The sequence below is a fragment of the Athene noctua genome, chromosome 4 (genome assembly GCF_965140245.1).
Source record: "Athene noctua chromosome 4, bAthNoc1.hap1.1, whole genome shotgun sequence".
Taxonomy (NCBI): Eukaryota; Metazoa; Chordata; class Aves; order Strigiformes; family Strigidae; genus Athene; species Athene noctua.
In genome coordinates this window covers 19,118,546-19,136,781 of record NC_134040.1, presented here as the reverse complement: position 1 = coordinate 19,136,781, position 18,236 = coordinate 19,118,546, and the positions used below count along the sequence as shown (strand labels likewise).

At 35.4% G+C, this 18,236-nt stretch overlaps 1 protein-coding gene across 8 annotated transcripts in view; it reads left to right on the top strand.

The window, feature by feature from the left end:
* The window catches only part of KCNIP4 (potassium voltage-gated channel interacting protein 4), a 433,914-nt gene that overhangs the window by 324,960 nt on the left and 90,718 nt on the right, over positions 1-18,236 (top strand). For 2 of the 8 annotated variants that reach the window (XM_074904595.1, XM_074904592.1), the window contains exon 1: positions 14-166. The exons of the other annotated variants lie outside the window; for them this stretch is intronic. In XM_074904595.1, coding sequence (XP_074760696.1) covers positions 55-166 — 112 coding nt within the window. In that variant the 5' untranslated portion in view covers positions 14-54. Of the gene's footprint in view, positions 1-13; positions 167-18,236 lie in introns of those variants that run through there. 8 annotated transcript variants of the gene reach the window in all.

Here is an 18,236-nt window from a genome sequence, read left to right as displayed (position 1 = left end):
TTCCCTCTGATTGCGAACTGGTGTGAAGACTGGAATGATTTGCCTGTTGGAAGAATGTTGACTCTCGAGTGGGAGTCGGAGGGACTGCAAACAGTGGGTATTGTTGTGATTATATTTGCATCTCTGAAGCTGCTTCATTTGCTGGGACTGATTGATTTTTCAGAAGGTAAAGTGGTCACTTGCAGTTTGTGCTGTTTGTAGGTGTGGTGTCTGGTCGGCTAAAATAGACTTAGGGAGCATCAGGTATAAAAGCTGTGAAATAAAAAGGCTTGAAAAATGAAAATAACATTCAGACTAAAAATCCTGGTTTGCTTCTGCTGATTTTACTTTGTTGTTGTAAAACAGAAGTAGATGCTAGCGTAGTATTTGTATTTTACAATGAATTGCTAAGTGTCTGTGTGTGGATGTTTATTAAAAAGACTGAAAACTGAACATATAATGCCTGTCAGTTACCTTTGAAAGCTAGTCACTGTTACAAAACTTGATAGATTAAGTGGATCTTAGTTCAGTTCATGTTTATAACATGCTTTGCTCTTCTGATTTATGATGCAATTTGGGTTTTATTCTGTATCAGTATTTCTGTGTTAAAAACCTGTTTCATAGATAAATGCAAAACACTTTCTAGAGAATAAGCTTTAGGATGTAGTCTGCTTGACACCTTTCAAAGAAAAAGCATAGATGCCAACATAAATGTGGGTATTTTAAGTATATATAATGAATATATGTTTTAAAATTCCTTTTTTTTTTTTCTCAGATTCCTCTCTGCTCTCTACTTATATGGGTCATATCATTTCATCTACTCTCAAAGAGGGCTTTGCACTAATTTCAGTAGGATTTTTATTTCTATACAAAGTGATATCTTTCACATTTTATAGAAATAAGCTATTTCAGTTCAGTTATCAATGAGGTCTTTTGCTGTCAAGTTTTCAACACTTTAACAAAATGTCTTGTGTAGACTGTTGTAGTATACAAAAGCTATTCACTCACTGAAGCCCCGGCTCAGAAAATACTGCTTTCGTCAGTATGTTTTTACATGTGAACACAAACCAGTCCTTTTTACTGTGCAGCTGCTTTCAGTCAGAATCATACAGCCAAGGAGAGCACTCCAGTTTTCTGAAACATTAACTTTTCATCATGAAATAGGATCTTTGATGGATGTAGATTCACATCATCACCTCATAAAATTGTTCAGCTGATAAAATGTGAAATATTTAACACAGCACTTTTATAGTTCCTGAACTATTGAAATAAATCATCCTTAGAACTGTTTGTGGTGAGAATGTATAATATTTGCTGTGTTACTATATAATGCATCGGTTATGGAATTGTAAAATTACTTTTCAAATTCGAAACAAATGAGTAATTTTTTTCTCATAACAGTGCTCACTTTTGGGGGATTTTTATGCTCTGGATGTCTAGCATTTTTAACATCTAAAAAATCCTCTTACTAGATTATGTGTTAGTTTCAACTTTATAGCACATGGTAACAGGAAAAAAATATTAAAATGCTATATTTTTTTTTTTAGCAGATGTACAGTTACATCCCTTTCTTGACTTCTCACAGTATGATATGGTTATTAAGTCTGTGGGAAAATGTTTCATGTAATTTCAACTATATTAAATCACCTTTTAAAAAAATTCCCCCTGGTAGAAATTATACTGGTTTTAATATAAATAGTATCAGGATGATATATCAATTAAAGTATAACTTTTTGTCATAGTTCTTAATGGTATTTCCTCACATGATAATTTCATAATTTCACTAAAATTACCTAGCAACATAAAACTAATCTCTAAATGTAAAAAGATTAAGCATTATAAATTATAGTGGATGTATTTGTAACATCCACAGTGTGCATAGCTCTAGTGATCTCAGAGAGTTTCCATTTCCCGTAAGGCTGATCTGTGCTATTTAATTCTTCCATGTTTGGGTACTGCCATTACTATTAAACAAGAATTCTGCCCAAAATTATTAAGGAATATTTTATAGGATATTCAGAATTAATGTTTTGTTGTTCTTCTGCTGAATTCAAGGACAGGTTTTCTGTTGATATGCAGGGAGGACCATATTTGAATGTCCAGTGTTGACCCTGAAACCAAAATAAGCAGTGAGCCCTCCCTAACTACCCCATGGAGGCACGGCATGAGCCATATACTGAAACAAATCTGCTCCCATAGCTGGGATTTCTGATGCCTTAACATGCGTTTCTTGATATCCCTGATATATTGACTTATATAAAAAATATCACTGAAAGAAAGGGCAGCATGCTTGTCCAGATGTTTGCCAATACAGGACAGAGAAGACAGCTAAATGACAAGTCCTTAGTTTGTTACAACTCTACTGATTTTGATGAGGTTGTGACGATGCATTACAGCACTTTTAACCAGCAGAATGCCTTGTCTAAACCCCAACCAAGAGTCAGCTACAGAAATGGGAGCAGAACTAAAGTGATCCACAAAAGCATCATGGGCTGAGTAATTGGAGTGTTTCCATCCTTCCAGTTCACTTTTCCTCTCAGTCCACAAGAATGTGGAGGTAGCTTCAGCTTCACTACTCCTTAATCTGTTTGTACTGTGAAAATGCAACATCTTGTTTATTGTTTATTTTTATAGTAATTTATAATGAGATAAAATGGCCTAGATGTTGTATTCCAGGCACTTTCAGTATTATTTTAAAAAAGAACAAAGATAAAACAACAGTACGCTTGCAGAAAAATTTATTTAACACATGTACTGGATGTGTTCTACCCAGTACAGCTTCTTTGCCATGTGCAGTCATTTCTCCTGCAAAAATGGACTTTGAATTGAACAAGCGAGAAGATGGGTCACTCACTATGCCGTGATGGACAGCCACACTCCTTCACTTTACATAGCAAAGGAGTTAATGGTGAGGAATAGCTTGACTTGCCACATTCCTCCATGGGAAAGTAGGAGAAACTAGGCAATATGTTTAGTTTTATTACAATGTTCAACATTTGTCAGGAAAGAGAACCTGATTTGATGCTATGTCCCAGACTAGCAACTATATTCTTCTACTTAATCCATCCTCCACTTTCCAGTAAAGCAGGAAAGGGAGACCAGAAGGAGGAGAAAGCTGGCTTCACTGGAGCCAGTGAGCTATTTCAGTTAGGACAGAATTGAATCAATACCACTTTTACTAGAAGAGAATGAAACTCTCCCTCTCCTTCCATTACTTTGAAAGTGGTTTGACACTGATCAATATCTTCCCTCCAGGTTCCTTGACTGAGATTTTTGCTGCTGGGCAGCTTCTCTCCAAAGCTTTTGTTTTGTTACTCAGCTGGATGGGGAGAGGAGAGCGATCAGAACTGAGACAAAGGATCAGAGCAGTACAATAGCAGCACCAGATTAAATTCATCCACCAGGAACTTGGAGGAGAGAGATTGGCAAAATGAAGGATAAACTTTGCATATGTGTGTCCAGAATATCTGTCAAGTGGTAGCTATATGGAGGTGTTACGTAAATATGTGTGAGCAACTTTATAAACATCAGGGGACTGCATAAATCAGTCTTTAAAAGGACAAACTGTGCCTCTTCATTATGCATTGATTGTTTTGAAGTATAACACCTCATACAGAAGTATTTTTCTTGTGGATGTAATCAACTAGTGTTGCAAACTATTCTAGACCCTGCTGTTCTTCCCCTTTTTCTTCCATGAATTTCTAACAGTTTCCACAACTTATTACCTTTCAAATGCTTATTCAGTTGTAAATATTATGTCTGATATATGAATGTCCCACAAACTCAAAATCGGTTTGCTAGTAGGACCCACTGGTCCCTACATGTTTTTCAACTCAGTAGGCCATCAAGGTTATGTAGGAATATTTGATCCTTAGTTTATCTTACTGTAATGCAAAGTAAAGAGCAGTTCACTTACAGTTATCAATAAACATATTTAGCTGTAAAGTCAGCCTTGAGAGTAAATGGAATTGGAAATTGGGGAAGGGGGGTATTTTCTTTAAATGGAGGTAGTTTTCTGTCTTAGGATATATCTACTACGTGCAGGTACAGAAATAACTTGTTTGTTTGTTTCTGCTCTAGTTTGGATGGTCAGAAGCCACCTCCAGTCCAGAAGTTATGTTAGTGCGTTTGAGTTGCTTTCTTCTGTCACAGTAACATGCTAAAATGTGGTCCCTTTTATAGCTGGGATACTTAAAAGCACAGAGAGGATAAGGTTAGGTCTGTCTGCTACCATCTGTGTTAACATGTTAGTTACCCTTATGGTTTAGCAAAAACATTAATGTTTAAAATACTGTCTCAAGTGCAGTATGAGTTTCCCACTTAGAAAATTAATAATATGGGAAAGACATTGCTGACAAATTCTCTATTGCTTTGTACTTTTCTAAGAAAACCCAGAAAAGCGAGTTTTCTGCTTGTCTACATGTGGCTGATAAATTATCAGAAATTGGATGTCCTACCCATGTACTGGTGGCTGTGCTACAAGTCCAGGTTCCATCAGACTCTCAGTCTCCTGTATCACGTCTCTCAGCCAAATGGGATGCAATGTAGCATAACTCCACAATAAACAGAAAGATAAGGAATATACCACACAGCAGTACATGTCTGCTTGCCTTCTCTCAGCAGCTGCTTGTAACACTGGATGAGGATCTATCAGTAAGCTGTTCAGTTTTCACATGGTGAAATGTCCACTTCCTACTTTTTTTTCTTCTCCAGAGACACTTGTGGAATTGAGGGAACTACTTTCTTCTGCGTAAACCAGCATCACCTCCCTCAAAAAATTCTGTTCATGGATGCTGATATCCCAGTGCCAATTCATGTCATCAAGGTATATAATAGTGTGAGGTTTCCTATGATGATCAGTGAATCTTTCACACTAGAAATGACAACCAATAATCCCTTCAGCATCAGATATATTAGCACCTGTGCACATAGCCTGTTTATTTGCTGAATGTGGCTAGGTGAAAGGTGTTAAGAATCAAATATTACCTTTCCAGGGGCATACTAATTCCCCTCAGAAGTGAACCAAGTAGATTACCTTCTTCCTGTGTTTCCTGAACTTTTGTTGTAAATCTTGAGAGAGATTCTGGATTCAAGGTCACTATAGGAAAGCCAGTCTATAGAAGCATCTATAGAAGCACAGCAGAGAACAGTTACTTCAGACCAAGTACAAGTCTGCATTAAGTCCTGCTTTAAATCCAATCTCAAATTGATGTAAAAATTGAGATGTGAATTTCAGTATGCTCATCTATAAAGAGGTGTCTTCTTGGACATGTATGTTCTGTATGCTTATGTTGCATGCAGGACAGACTGCAATTTACTGAAACTTGTAAGCGTCTGTTATATCTAGCTTAGGGTTGTTGAAGATGTTCTATTTATTTCTCACCTTCCCTCAAAAACTAGGCTCTTCCAGGCTTGGGAGCATGATTTTGTTTGGGAAGCACCATCTTGAGTAACATTCTTAGGTAAGAAGATTGTAATCTTAGTATAACTATATTGAAACTGAAGGTTTTGTTTTGTTTTGCTTTTACTTTAGTGTCTTTCTTGCCTGAATAAGATGCATAAATGACATACGAGTGTAAAGTAATATGCTTGATAAAGAAGAGCAAAAATCATTCTTTCGTGTCAAAATCAGGGAAATCGTGCATCAACCTAAACATTTGCTTTTACCAAACTATGAATTAAATGGGACAATTTACTTAAGAATTTTAAGGAAGACCTTACTGATTTATTGAGATCTTTTCATCAACTACTTTCCATGGACTTCTCCAGGGTTTTTTTTAACAACCAGAACATTTGTATCACTGAAGAATAGGACATTTTAGATCTGTACCAGTCTGAATTCAAAATTTAGATACTGGCTGTGTGAAAAGTGGAGAGAAATATTTCAGACTACATAAAAATACTGTTAGAAACCAGGGAGACTTCTGTAAGGACAACTTATGTGCTGTCTTTTCACATGAGCGTTCACAGAAGGATCAGGCATTATGAATTTTCTGAACTGCTTAGAAAAAACGTTTCTTTTTAGTATGCACTCACCCACTGCACTAAAACTTTACTGTCTGGCTCAGGATCACGCAGTATATTTGCATCCTAACTTGGGGAGAGCTCCTTTTGGTCACACGGCTCTGATAGAAACCTTCTCCTCAATCATTAGGTCCTTCACTTAGACTTTTAGCTTCTTCGTCTTGGTTTTTTTTTTTTTTTCAAGAAAATGTTCTTAGTAATAGTTATTTTAGCCTGAGAGATTGACTATTTGCAAGTAAGAAGGCCAGTTTCTTCTTGTATTTATCTTTCTGAAGATATAGTGACTTCTGATCATCATATGAAGTTTTTTCAAGAGATGCTGAGTATTTATCTTCAGCAGATCATTCATCCAAAGATGTCTGGGTTTTTACCACTTTTGCCTCCATGTTAGATGAGATGCCTCTTTCTCGGGACCATTTTACTGTCATTGTTCAAGTACATTATGAATGCCTGTGTTGAGTATGAAAACATTTGAGACAAAAATGGAATAAAATATGTTTGTATTAGCACTCAGTGAAGAAAAACAGAGTACTACCTTTTATCAGGATGTACTACATCTATGAACAGTGACCAACCCTCCATCAGATTATTACAGAAAACTAAAATAAATGTAATGAAAAAGACGAAATCAGAAGATGAAGGAACACTTACACAGAAAACAGTATTCAATCATGACAGCCATTTCTGGCCAGAATTAGATATCTTTTGAAAAGGAAGGACGTATTTTCTCCCAGAATATAGAGACAAATATCCAAAATAAAGGTATGTAACATGTATTTGATTGTTGTAGCAAAGTCTGCATCTAACCAGTGTGCATCCCATATCATGGATGCCAGGAGTTTCCCAAAGAATGCCCTGCTTAGGCATTTCCCCTCTGCAGTCTGCCACTACTTCAGGCTCAGGCTGCTTTTAAAAGTTTCACATAAAGTAATTAATTTTAAAATGACAGAGATATTCAGTATGACAAATTACACTTCTGAAAAATACCTACCCTTGGTCAGCTGAGTATAGGTGAGGAGAGAAAAGCATTGCCTAGTCACTAACGAACTTTAGGGCTGAGAATCTAGAAGGCTTTACCATTAGAATATGGTATTTGCAAAGACATAAGTAATCATTGCCTAAAGTCACATTATAGAACAAGATTAAATATGTGTAGTAATGGAATGACTGAATTAAAAAACCTCATCCATAATAGTGCACTGATGTAGAAATCATGTAGTAACCTTTGGTCTCTTGACTTTTTAAATTATTTGTTCCATGTCTGATGCAGTTTTTGACCAGAATTCTTTGATATTAATGAGACATGGGAGATACTCAGTGAATTTTGTAGGAATTTATGTGTCTAATCATGTGCAGACCAGTATGAAACATTAAGATTTACAAAGCAGTTAAATCTGTACCATGTAATGCAAAAATAATAACATAAAGACATTATGCTATAATTTCATTGTTTAGTATGCATTTTAGCTCATAATAAAAATTCTTAAGGAAATACCTTTGGGAACAATTGCAAAAGCAGCAATAAATCTAGTTCTGCAGTCTCATCTGGACACTTAATGCTGTATAACTGCTTCATGTTACTATAGAAGTATAAAAGAAGCACAGATCAGACTGTTCCATTAATAGAAATGTAATATGCCCTTCAAAATCTGTAGTCTATGAACTTTTAGAAATAGCCTAATAGTAGATTGAGTGCATGTGTGTATACATGTGTGTACATTTGTTGAAAAGAGAGAAATAATCTAAAATTAAGACTTTGTGTACCTAATTTTAACACTATCTTCTAATGACTATGGTATCCCAAGAGGACAGCTGTATAACGGAAAGTCTAACGCAGAGGTCACTTTTACTGTTTGAAAAAAAGTAATTTATCATTACTGATCAATTCAGTATTTTTCTGTACAATACATTACTGCTGAATAGTCTATATTTCCATGTTAAAATGTTAGACTGCTGTGCAGATTGATTATTTTATATCTGCTTGTAAGAAGATGGATGGATTCCATATGCGCATTTGCCTGATTTTTGGATATGTATATAGATGAACAGACCTTAAATATTTTTGATAGACATCTGCCCATATTTTGAGTACATTTTCGGCCTTCCACTAATCACTTAAAAAAGAATGAGTTATGTCATATAAAGCAGATCATTGTCCAGACAGCAGGGCTTTTGAAAGTTAGAAGGAGGGATATTGATCAAAGTTCACTGAAATGGGTCAAACCAAAATGAAGTGCAACAGTTCAGTGACTGTTTCATGGTGCTCCCAAAGGTGGTTTGTTCCTGGCAAATAAAACTGCTGGGTTTGAAGGGGGAGATTAAATTAGAGGAGAGAAGAGATGGTTGAAAAGTAAGAGGGAAAAAAAGTCTAGTTTGCTTAGTGATCTGTCACCATATGAACAAGTAGCGGGGTAAGGATGTCCTCAAAAAAACCCGTTTAAAATAAAATACAGTAATTAGGAGAGTAAAGAGAAGGCTCATGAATTTCAGTGAATTGGATTTTTGTATGTCATGGGTCAATCATATCACATTTAAACATGTACTGGTGTGTAAGGAGAGGAAATGTAGCCTTCCATGCTCAAAAAAAGAGTATTATATTCTCCTGTTATCTAATGGCAAAGACCTTACTAAGTTGTGATTCTCCAGATACCCACAGTGACAGAAGCACTGGTTTCAGCTTAGCTATATCTGAAAAATGCAGCCATAATGTTTAACCTATGTACTAGCAGTTTGATCTATATTCTTCTTCTACTGTAAATTCTTTATATTCCTTTGTTTCTCAATAAAAGATGGAGTTCCAGATTCTACACACCATCATGAAATTTGAGATAAGGAAAACTGAGTAGATCAGCGTTTGTTTTTCAAAGTTCTATTTATGAAGCAAACATCTAATTCCTCAAGCAAACATCTAATTCCTCCCTCTGAGATGGCAACAGAGTATTCCACTTGATGTGAAATATCACTCCTGGTGAATGATACCACTTTCAACAAGCAGTGGAGCAGTGGTATTGTTTATATTGAAATACTTACTGCTAGTTATTTTTTACAAGAATATGTGTGATTGTTATCCTCATTGGCTAATCTGCATTCAGCCTCTCCCTATATTTCTTCTGTAGTTTGAATTGTTTATAAGGTGCTTCATTGTTTATCTGTCAGATGGGTACTAATTATCAGCAAGTTCAATTACATAATTAAAAGAATTGAAATTAAATAGTAAGAAAGCTGGGTTGGCATTCAGGAACCCTCATTATGGTTCCCTTTCTTTGTGACCTTAGGAAATCTAGAAAACAGTGAAAATTGTGCTAGCTAACTCACTGGCTGTTGTGAGAGTAAATAGATTAAAAGTTGTATCCTATGCTAAAGTAGCTAGGCCACATGAGTACTGAGAGACACATCAATAGATCTCTTTCAATCTCGCTGTTAAAACTAGGAGTCCAAGTTTGAAACTTGATCATGATGAGCGATAGAATTGCAAATAGCTTCAACGTGTTGAGATTTTTTTAAACAAAAAAGGCACTCTGAATCCAACCAGAAATGTATTTGCATTGGTCAATACCCAAGACTTTATTTTTACTATGAACACTATATACTTTCTTGTTGAGAGAGCAGGTAGTCTCATCTCAGATTCCAATAAAAAGTTGTAAAATAAATTACAGTAAGATTTTTACTGTAGCATAGTAAGTATCTTATATTTTAGTCCTATATACTTCAGTTATAAACAATTCTGTTGTGGTTTAACCACAGCCAGCAGCTAAGCACCACACAGCTGCTTGCTCACCCTCCACTCAGTGGGGTGGGGGAGAGAATCAGAAGTGTAAAAGTGAGAAAGCTCATGGGTTCAGATAAAGACAGTTTAATCGGTAAAGAAAAAGCTGCACACACAAATTAAGCAAAACAAGGAATTCTTTCACTGCTTCCCATCGGTACGCAAGTGTTCGGCCATCTACAGGAAAGCAGGGAATACACTCCTTTATGTGTTATATAGCACATAGAATACATATATGCACATATGCAATGAAATATGTATGGAAAATAATTTTAGATTTCAATTTATGATGTACGAAGTGCAAATAGATGGATTTGCAGTATTTCACAGACTGCAAATTAAAAAAAAAAATTCTTTCTTAATTTGTGTTTCCTTTGAAATGTTTCAAAATACAGGCCCTTTTCCGCAATCTCTTACATGAATAGTCTTTTAATACAACATATTTGTAATATGAATGCACTTTCAGTTTTGGCACAAGATGCTATTTTGTTATTGGAGCGTGGAGATTTTCTACACGATTCTGTTTTCCCAAATGTAAGAAATATAATTCATTTTAATTTAAGCATAAATTATAAATAATAACTTGAAGGAAATTTTTTATAGTTTAACATTGCAGATAATCTTGTTATATTTCAATAATGATGCACTGCAAATAAATGTTTCTTTGTTATATTTCAATAATAAGTAATATGATTTACATAGCTAAAAAAAAATTGTTTCCAGTTCTTCTCCCTCTGGGCAATTTTTCATCCTCATTACTGAAGTCACTAAATGGAGCCCAATCAATTAACTTGCAGTAATCATTTTGGGATTGGTTTTCACCCCTGATCATCAGGTATATTAGATTTTCTGCTTTTTTCAGATGAACAAGTCTAATGCATTGTACTATATACAGAGGTTATACTCTTTAACAGAGGTTATATGTGTCCATCACTTTATTCTTTCAGCAGAGTATTGTGCAAAAACCGGCACATTTCAAATATAGCAATCAACACAAAAGTATAGGCTGTTTTTATAAAAGCAGAGAACCTCAGAGTAATACCAATAAATGGGTACTTCAGTGTGTACAATGAATTACCATGAATTTGTGCTTCTAACTTTTTTCCAAATGGAGATGAAATTGCTGAAAATAGTGTTATTAAAAGCTTTTATTCAGATCTCTTTTATCTGTGCCAGGTTAAAAATGTATCTCATGGTTGAATGCTTGAATAGAGGCAACTGAAAAGTCATAATTAAGTAAAATCCTTAGTAGCAAATCCTTACTATTATGAATTTACTAAATTGTGCAATTTTGTATTAGTTGTGTAACTAGAGAGAGTACTCACCACCATTCTATTGGTTATTATTTGAAAAATAAGAAAGTTTCTGCCCAAAGGCTTTACAGTTCAAGGCCTGTTTCTATTTGTACTGCGTCAGAAGCAGCCATAGAGAAGGCTGGTGACTCGGGGAGTAGCAATCTCACTTCTAGTTCTCTGCTGCTGAGAAGGAACAAGTAGCAGCGGATCAATATTTCTGGCAGCTCACCTTTTCTTTGCTCTGCATGGCATCCCACTCAGGGACATCCGATGGGAGAGAGGGAGAGAGAGAGGAGATTCAATGAAATGCTTACATGAATAGAAAACAGGATGGGGCGGGTCTGCAACTCTTCTCCAGAGTTGAGGAGGTGACAAATGACCTAACATTTGCATGCAACATGCAAAGACAAGTGGAGATTTTCTGTGGGCTGTATAGTTAGGTCACAGCCAGGCCCAGAGGCATTGCAATGGAAGCACATTTTGTATGCCGTTTTTAAGGAGGGCTTAGAACTATCATGGGTTAATTGATTAAGACTTAAACACCTAAGGAACTGCAAGGAAGGAATCATAGCAGGGTTTGTTAAGGACTAAGATGTTAGTCTTTTAAAAGTAGATAAGATTGAAGGACAATTACAACGGACTTCACAGGCTCAGAGCAAGCAAGCTGTAGCTCTTGTTCATTTTTGATCTACTAAAATGTATGGATCTTCTATTAAATGTATCTGGGCACAGAAGGAACATGAAGGAGGGGAACTATGCTAAAAAATATTAAACTTTAGGATTTTCTGTTGTTACCATTTCCCCAGAGAAGTATAGTGATTCTTATTTAATGTAGTAGATGATAAGTGAATATTTGAAAAACAACTGCTTTCCAAGGAAGGAACCTGTAGATGGAAGTGCTGTAGTGTAAATGCTCTGGTTTTTAGAAGTGTTGAACTATGAGAATTGTGGCAGATTTCGACGAAACTTTTCTGAAAATTGGGCCACCTCAATTCAAATTCCTAGATCTTTGTGAGCCGGTTTAGACACCTACATTTGAAAATGCAGTTTAAGCACTGGTGGTTTTTCACATGCTATTTATCCTCAGCAGAAAATCCTTTTCTTTTTTGATGTTTTTTAGGACTTTCAGGTTGTATGATCAATCTCTTCAGTGAGGTGAATCCAGGCAGGTCTAAAGCATGCACTTGTACTTAGTTTACCTAGCTTTTGGTGGTTTGCTGTGGAGTGTAGTGGACTCAGATGGTCAAAAATCTACCTGGAAACTACATTAAACTACTTCACACACGGGTTGTATGGACTTGTTTTTTGAATTATCTCCCTCATTCTTATTTCAATAAAGACTAGTCTTACCCTGCAGATGCTAAGAAGCATTATTTAACACCAAGTGATTCAAAATGTATTACTACTGTACTATATAGTTGCACATTTCTGAGAAAAAATTAATAATAGTTTTATTGCTTTAATCCCATTATAATTGAATTAATAAATTGGAAAATTGCTCCTACTTTGGAATGTATTCGAGAATTGTTAAGGAAGTTCAATTCTAAAAATGAATGGAAAAAAATCCCCCTGTTGTCTCTACTTTGATATTTTAAAGATAAGTAATATAATTCATATTTTCTATTCCTTTCTTTGCAGTTATGGTCTTGCAAAATATTTGTTTGAGTTGAAACCTTACTTCCTAAAATCATATAGAGGATTTTTGCTGTAGGTCTTTCTTGGCTTATGAAAATGAGGAAGGAAGAATAAGTTAGTAAATTAGAATTGAGGTTTTGTTTATTTTCCTTTAGTGGTTATGGAGAGAAACTGAAAATGCAAACTTTTCACAGAACTGAAACTCAAGAATTCATGGGAGTGGTAGGAATGTGAATTGACAGAATATGGTAAAGTTTCACCTGATTTAATGTTTTCTGATTGTCTTATTTAATATCTGTCTTAATATTTGATAAATATTTTACATTTAAATTATGTTTTTCATTCACAAAACATGCAAGAATAGCAGAAGAAAAGAAGGAGAAAATGAAAGGAATTAATTTCAAATCTCTAGATTCATATCCCAGATGTATTCCTTCAATATAAATTTATCCTCTATTCATCCTAAGTAGTTAGCACTTTTCAAGATGAGACTAAGGAAGGTTGAAAAGCAGACAGAAGTACCAAACTCTAAGCTGAGTTCCAGAAAAATTCAATAGCGGGCAGTTCCTAAGGGAGAATATGCATGTGAGAACTTGCCTCTTCTGAAAATTTCACCCACATCTGTTTGCCTAAATAAAGTAGTAGGGTGGAAAGCTCTTTGAAAATAACCATACCAAGCTTGTATAGAAGCCACATATGACTGTATAAGACCTCAGTATAAGTCCTAAGTTGGATGTCTCTAGTGCCTGAACTTCATGTTCTTCTGTACAGACCTGAATTGCACTCTGAATTTTCATACAGCTGTATATGCATATGACTCCTCTCACACATTTTTCTTTCCAATTATTAAATGTCCTGTTTCTGAAACATTGCATTATGATGACAACAGAGAACAACCTGAGTAATTTGTATGTATACTAATTTCATGACAATTAAAATGAGTTCTGGACTGGTATGCTTTGGGGAAATCATTAATCTTCCTTGAATTACCATATCTTTAAATGTATAAATGTCCATCAGGTACGTGAAATGAATCATGTAACATGATATTTTTAACAAATTAACGGGGGCATATTCTATGAATAATGAAGAATGCAGATGTACTGCATATTTACCTTTCCATGCTATTATTTTCTTGCAACATATGTTGGGATTTTCTAAGGAACTGTCTGTTTTTTCAGATATTTTTTTATTTTAGTTGCAGATTTCTCCTGCTCTACAAAATGAATAGTTTGTGATCACAGTTTCAGCTAGCAATCAGCTGCTTCAGCTTGTTTTGTGGAAGATCAACTGGCCCTAAATGCTCAGTAACTATATTCCATTGAATGTCCGCCAGTTCTTCATAAGTTTGACACCAGTCAGGTGTTTGTCATTCAACAGCAGGATAGAAGATAGAAAGTATCTCTGAAAGTGCTATTTTAAATTAGAATTGAAATCTTAGATATTTTTCTTTAATCACTACAGCTGTCATCCTGTGCTTCTTGGAAATGCCATGTTTGTCAATTGCAAATGAGAGGAGGATGGGAAGAACCTCTGAGTAGCTTAGTAATACCTTGTTTCTTGTTCTCCGTGTAAAGCAACACAATAAAGATCAAGCTGTTATACTAATGTGAAAGTTAAAGTTAATTTTTAAAAAATGCTTTTCTTGACATCATGCTAGTAGATAGTGTTTTAATTTAATCACTAAATTGACATAATATTTTTTTATGCTACATGTTTTAATTTGTTTCCTTAGCCTCCAAAAAATAGTATTAAAAATAAATAGCAAAAATTAATTCAAAGTTTTGTGATTTACAGCTGTTCCTGGAATGGACAGATTCATGAGAAAGGCTAGGCTGGGATTAACTGGAGTGATTCTCCTTCAAAATTATTATGACTTTATGATAAGGTACTGGAATATGAAGGTGTGTAGGTGTGGTATGCAGTGGGAGTGTAATAGGCTTAAAAGAGGAAAGCAGGACTTGGTAAGTGCATGTATGTCAAAGATATCACATGACAGTCCCATAGTTTATGACCATGCTTCAACAATCTACTTAAAATATAGAGTTTGAGTCAAAATTATCTGAAGATTGCTTGCAGAACCCTTTAATAGTGATTTATTTTGTTGTTGAACTTTGTAATAAAGAATAACAAATCTTCCTGGAGCAAGAATGATCTAAGTATTGTAAATGTTAGTCACCAAGACAATATTTGTCCAGAAATGCCTGAAACACCACTAGGGACTCTAATTAAAAAGTATCACAGAAAAAGGAGAAAAGAAACTATGACTAATTATTAATCTCCAGAACTGAGCTGATTTAATTAATTGAAGAATAAAGGCCATTGTCAAAGCTAACTGAAAAGGTACAACTTCTGTCAATATTTATTGGATTAGACTTTTCTGTTTTCTCTAAGCACTGGGTACTGCAGAGTGCTGCTCTCTTATCTTCCTATTGCTATTCACTGGCTGAATCTACGAGGCATCTTTGTACCTATTTAAAACTATGTCTTACCACACTTTTAGTCTAATACTGGTGCCATATGGCAAATTTTCAACCAGGCCACTGACTGGTGAGCTGGGGGTATGACAATGCCCGTGATGTGTGCAGGATATGTTGCTCTGTAAACAGATAACCTCTTACTCCCCTTTTCCTATATGTATTTAAAATATGTGCAATGCCATGTAACACTTCAGTACCAAAGCAAATTTCAGACAGCATAGACTGTTAGAATTAGTATTTTCAGTGTAATTTAAATGAATTTTAGGTTAAAAAAAACCCTATCTTTTTATTCCTTCTGCAACATTACTTTAAATTAGGTTAATATACACTGAGGCATTTTACCTGTCACATTCAAATGAAGGCTGTGAACCTTCTCTGGTTATTTTTCTGAACAGCTATTTCATGTAAAAGCTATTTTTTAACCAGAAAACACAGTTCTGATAGTTCACAGTATACATTCATAATGTATAGCTACTTGGGCTCTCTCCTGCGTTTTCTGCCGATTCCCATTTCCTCATGAAGAACCCTTGATGATAATTTTCATTGATAAAGTCACCAGGAGATTAGAATACATAAGAAATACAGAATGAGGCCTTCTTAGTGTTACCAGCCAAACAATAATCTTCAGGTAATATGAATAAATTACTGTTTTTCAAGAGTATAAATGTCAGCTTCTACCTGTCTGTTTTTTACAGAGTGAAATTGTCCACTTGATTCTGTTAGTTTAATAAAACCTATTTATAATGAAGAATGTTTTTGTAAGGAGACAGTTAAATTTCAAAGGATTTTCAGTCTCCTTTTCAGTTGATGCACAAATTTATCCATTCCAAAAATTACATTCTGAAAATGAGACATTTATTGCCATAAAATGTTAATTGCCTTTTGGTTTTGATTTTGTTTTTCATTTTCTTTTGTTTTTTTATAATACTAGCATATATATAGTAATTGAAAGACATCTCTGGTTTAAGCAGATCCCTTAGGCAAACTGTTATGTCACAGTGGCCAACTATTCTAATAGCTGTGAAGAAATCTACCTTTCAGGGCAATTAATTTGTAGTAAAATCACTTCTTGACTCCTTCTGTAACCTTTAATCTTTCCTTGGTCACAGGCTAGTGGAGAAAAATAGCTCAGCAAAGATAATTGGCTTTGCTAGGCTCTCCCAGCTGAAACGTGGAGGCTGTCACCCAGAATTTCATCCATGCAGAGAACAGGCCACTGAGCGCCACAGTCCAAGGGCAACACAGATGACGCCACCTCTGTCAGCTGTCAGTTCTCCTTGATGGGGCCAGACTGGGTAACATCCTGACCCTAAATTAATATAGTGAAAGTCTGCAGAGAGCAACATGAGCAAATAGGTTCCCATCCTTTCACAAGAGTCAGTGGCAGCCTGCCAGAGCTGGGCCACCTGGGGATGGCACAGCCCTACCTAGCCCTCTGAGGGATCTTCTCTTCCACAGTGAAGAAGTGGCATCTCCGTTCCCAGGGGAGGAATGGCCGGGAGAACTGCCTTATATGTGTCCTGGAAGCAGACAGCCAGTCTGGCGAGTAATTGCATCTTACTCCCTGCCTCTCTGTGGAAGACATTACTCATTTTCCATCAGACTGTTACAGATTTGAACTGTTTCAACTGAGTTGACTTCCATTGTCCAGTTAGCTCGTTTAATCATTTTCCATTCCCCTATTAGTCATCTCCAGTAAAGCAAACAGAATTTTTACTTTTACAATTCTTTCTCTGTCATTTTCCTAAAATGCAGCTTAATTAACATTAATATTTTCACACATGCCTTCATATTTTTAAAAATCAGACCTAAAGGTGGAAGGTCTGAGTGTCAGGTGCTGCTGAATGCAGCATTGCTAGCCAGTATAAAACAGTTGCCATTTCAGACTACTGGAAATCTAAACCTTAATGGAGGCTGAAATATGGAGGCTGAAATACAGAGGCAATATAGTCTGAAATATAGAGGTAAAAAAAATGCTAGTAACATCTGGTAAAAGCTTTTCAAGAATCATTTTTTTGAATCTTTTATGCCTTTACAGATTTCAGAAGATCCTTGCTGTGCTGATTTCTCTACAGTGGTCCCCCTCAAATGGATGCTTGTCATACTTGACTAATGTTTTGTATAAATTAACTGGTTATTGCCTGTAGCAAAAATATCTTCCATGAAACTTAATATATAAGGAAAGTGAAGTACCTCTGCTCCTCTTTATCAGCATCAATACATTTTGAAGGAACTTACTTATAGTTTCTGCATGACACAGTGCATTTTCTATCAGTCTATTTGGTGAAGGCTCAAAAAATTTTAACGCTATTGATTTGTATTCCCTGTGTTTGCTGACTATAATTCTTCATCTGTACATTCAGTCTGTAGAAATTCAAATGCTAAGCAAAACTGACTCTGCTGCTAAATTTACTGCCCTGCTGCTAAATTCTAAACCATCTTTACATTTGTTCTACCAAAGTAAGCGATGAGATTAATCAGTGTTAGTTACTTAGTACAGCAAAAATTCTACAGAAACCGTCTGTCCCTGGAACAGTGGAATTCTTCCAGCCAAACAAATGATCATTTGGGATGCTAAGTTTTCTCCTGACATTCTCAGTTTTATGGGTCCAAATCTTTGAAAGGCCATGAAACTCAAACTCTTCAAGGAAAAATGCATATATTTATCTTATACATGTTGTGGGGATCTTACCACAGTATCTACAAAATCAAGTAAAGAGCAAGCCAGACATGGGATAATTTTTCTTTTTTCTTCCTTATTGGGGGAAAAAAAAAAAACACCTTCTTTAAAAATTAGTTTCAATAAACCTCTTTCCTTAAAAGATATGTTTTTTCAATGTAAACAACTTTATTTCTAAAGCAACATGCAATGGATAATCACTTGGGCAGATTTTGGAGGGGGAACTATTTTCAGTTTTACTTTTCATGCGCTTTTAACTTCACGTTTTTCTTAATGCTTCTGCATAGATTTTGGTTTGACAGGTATACTCTGAGCAAGTTAATTCTTTAAATTCTTAAATTTAGATCCACATTTTAAATATAAATATGTGTTTCTTT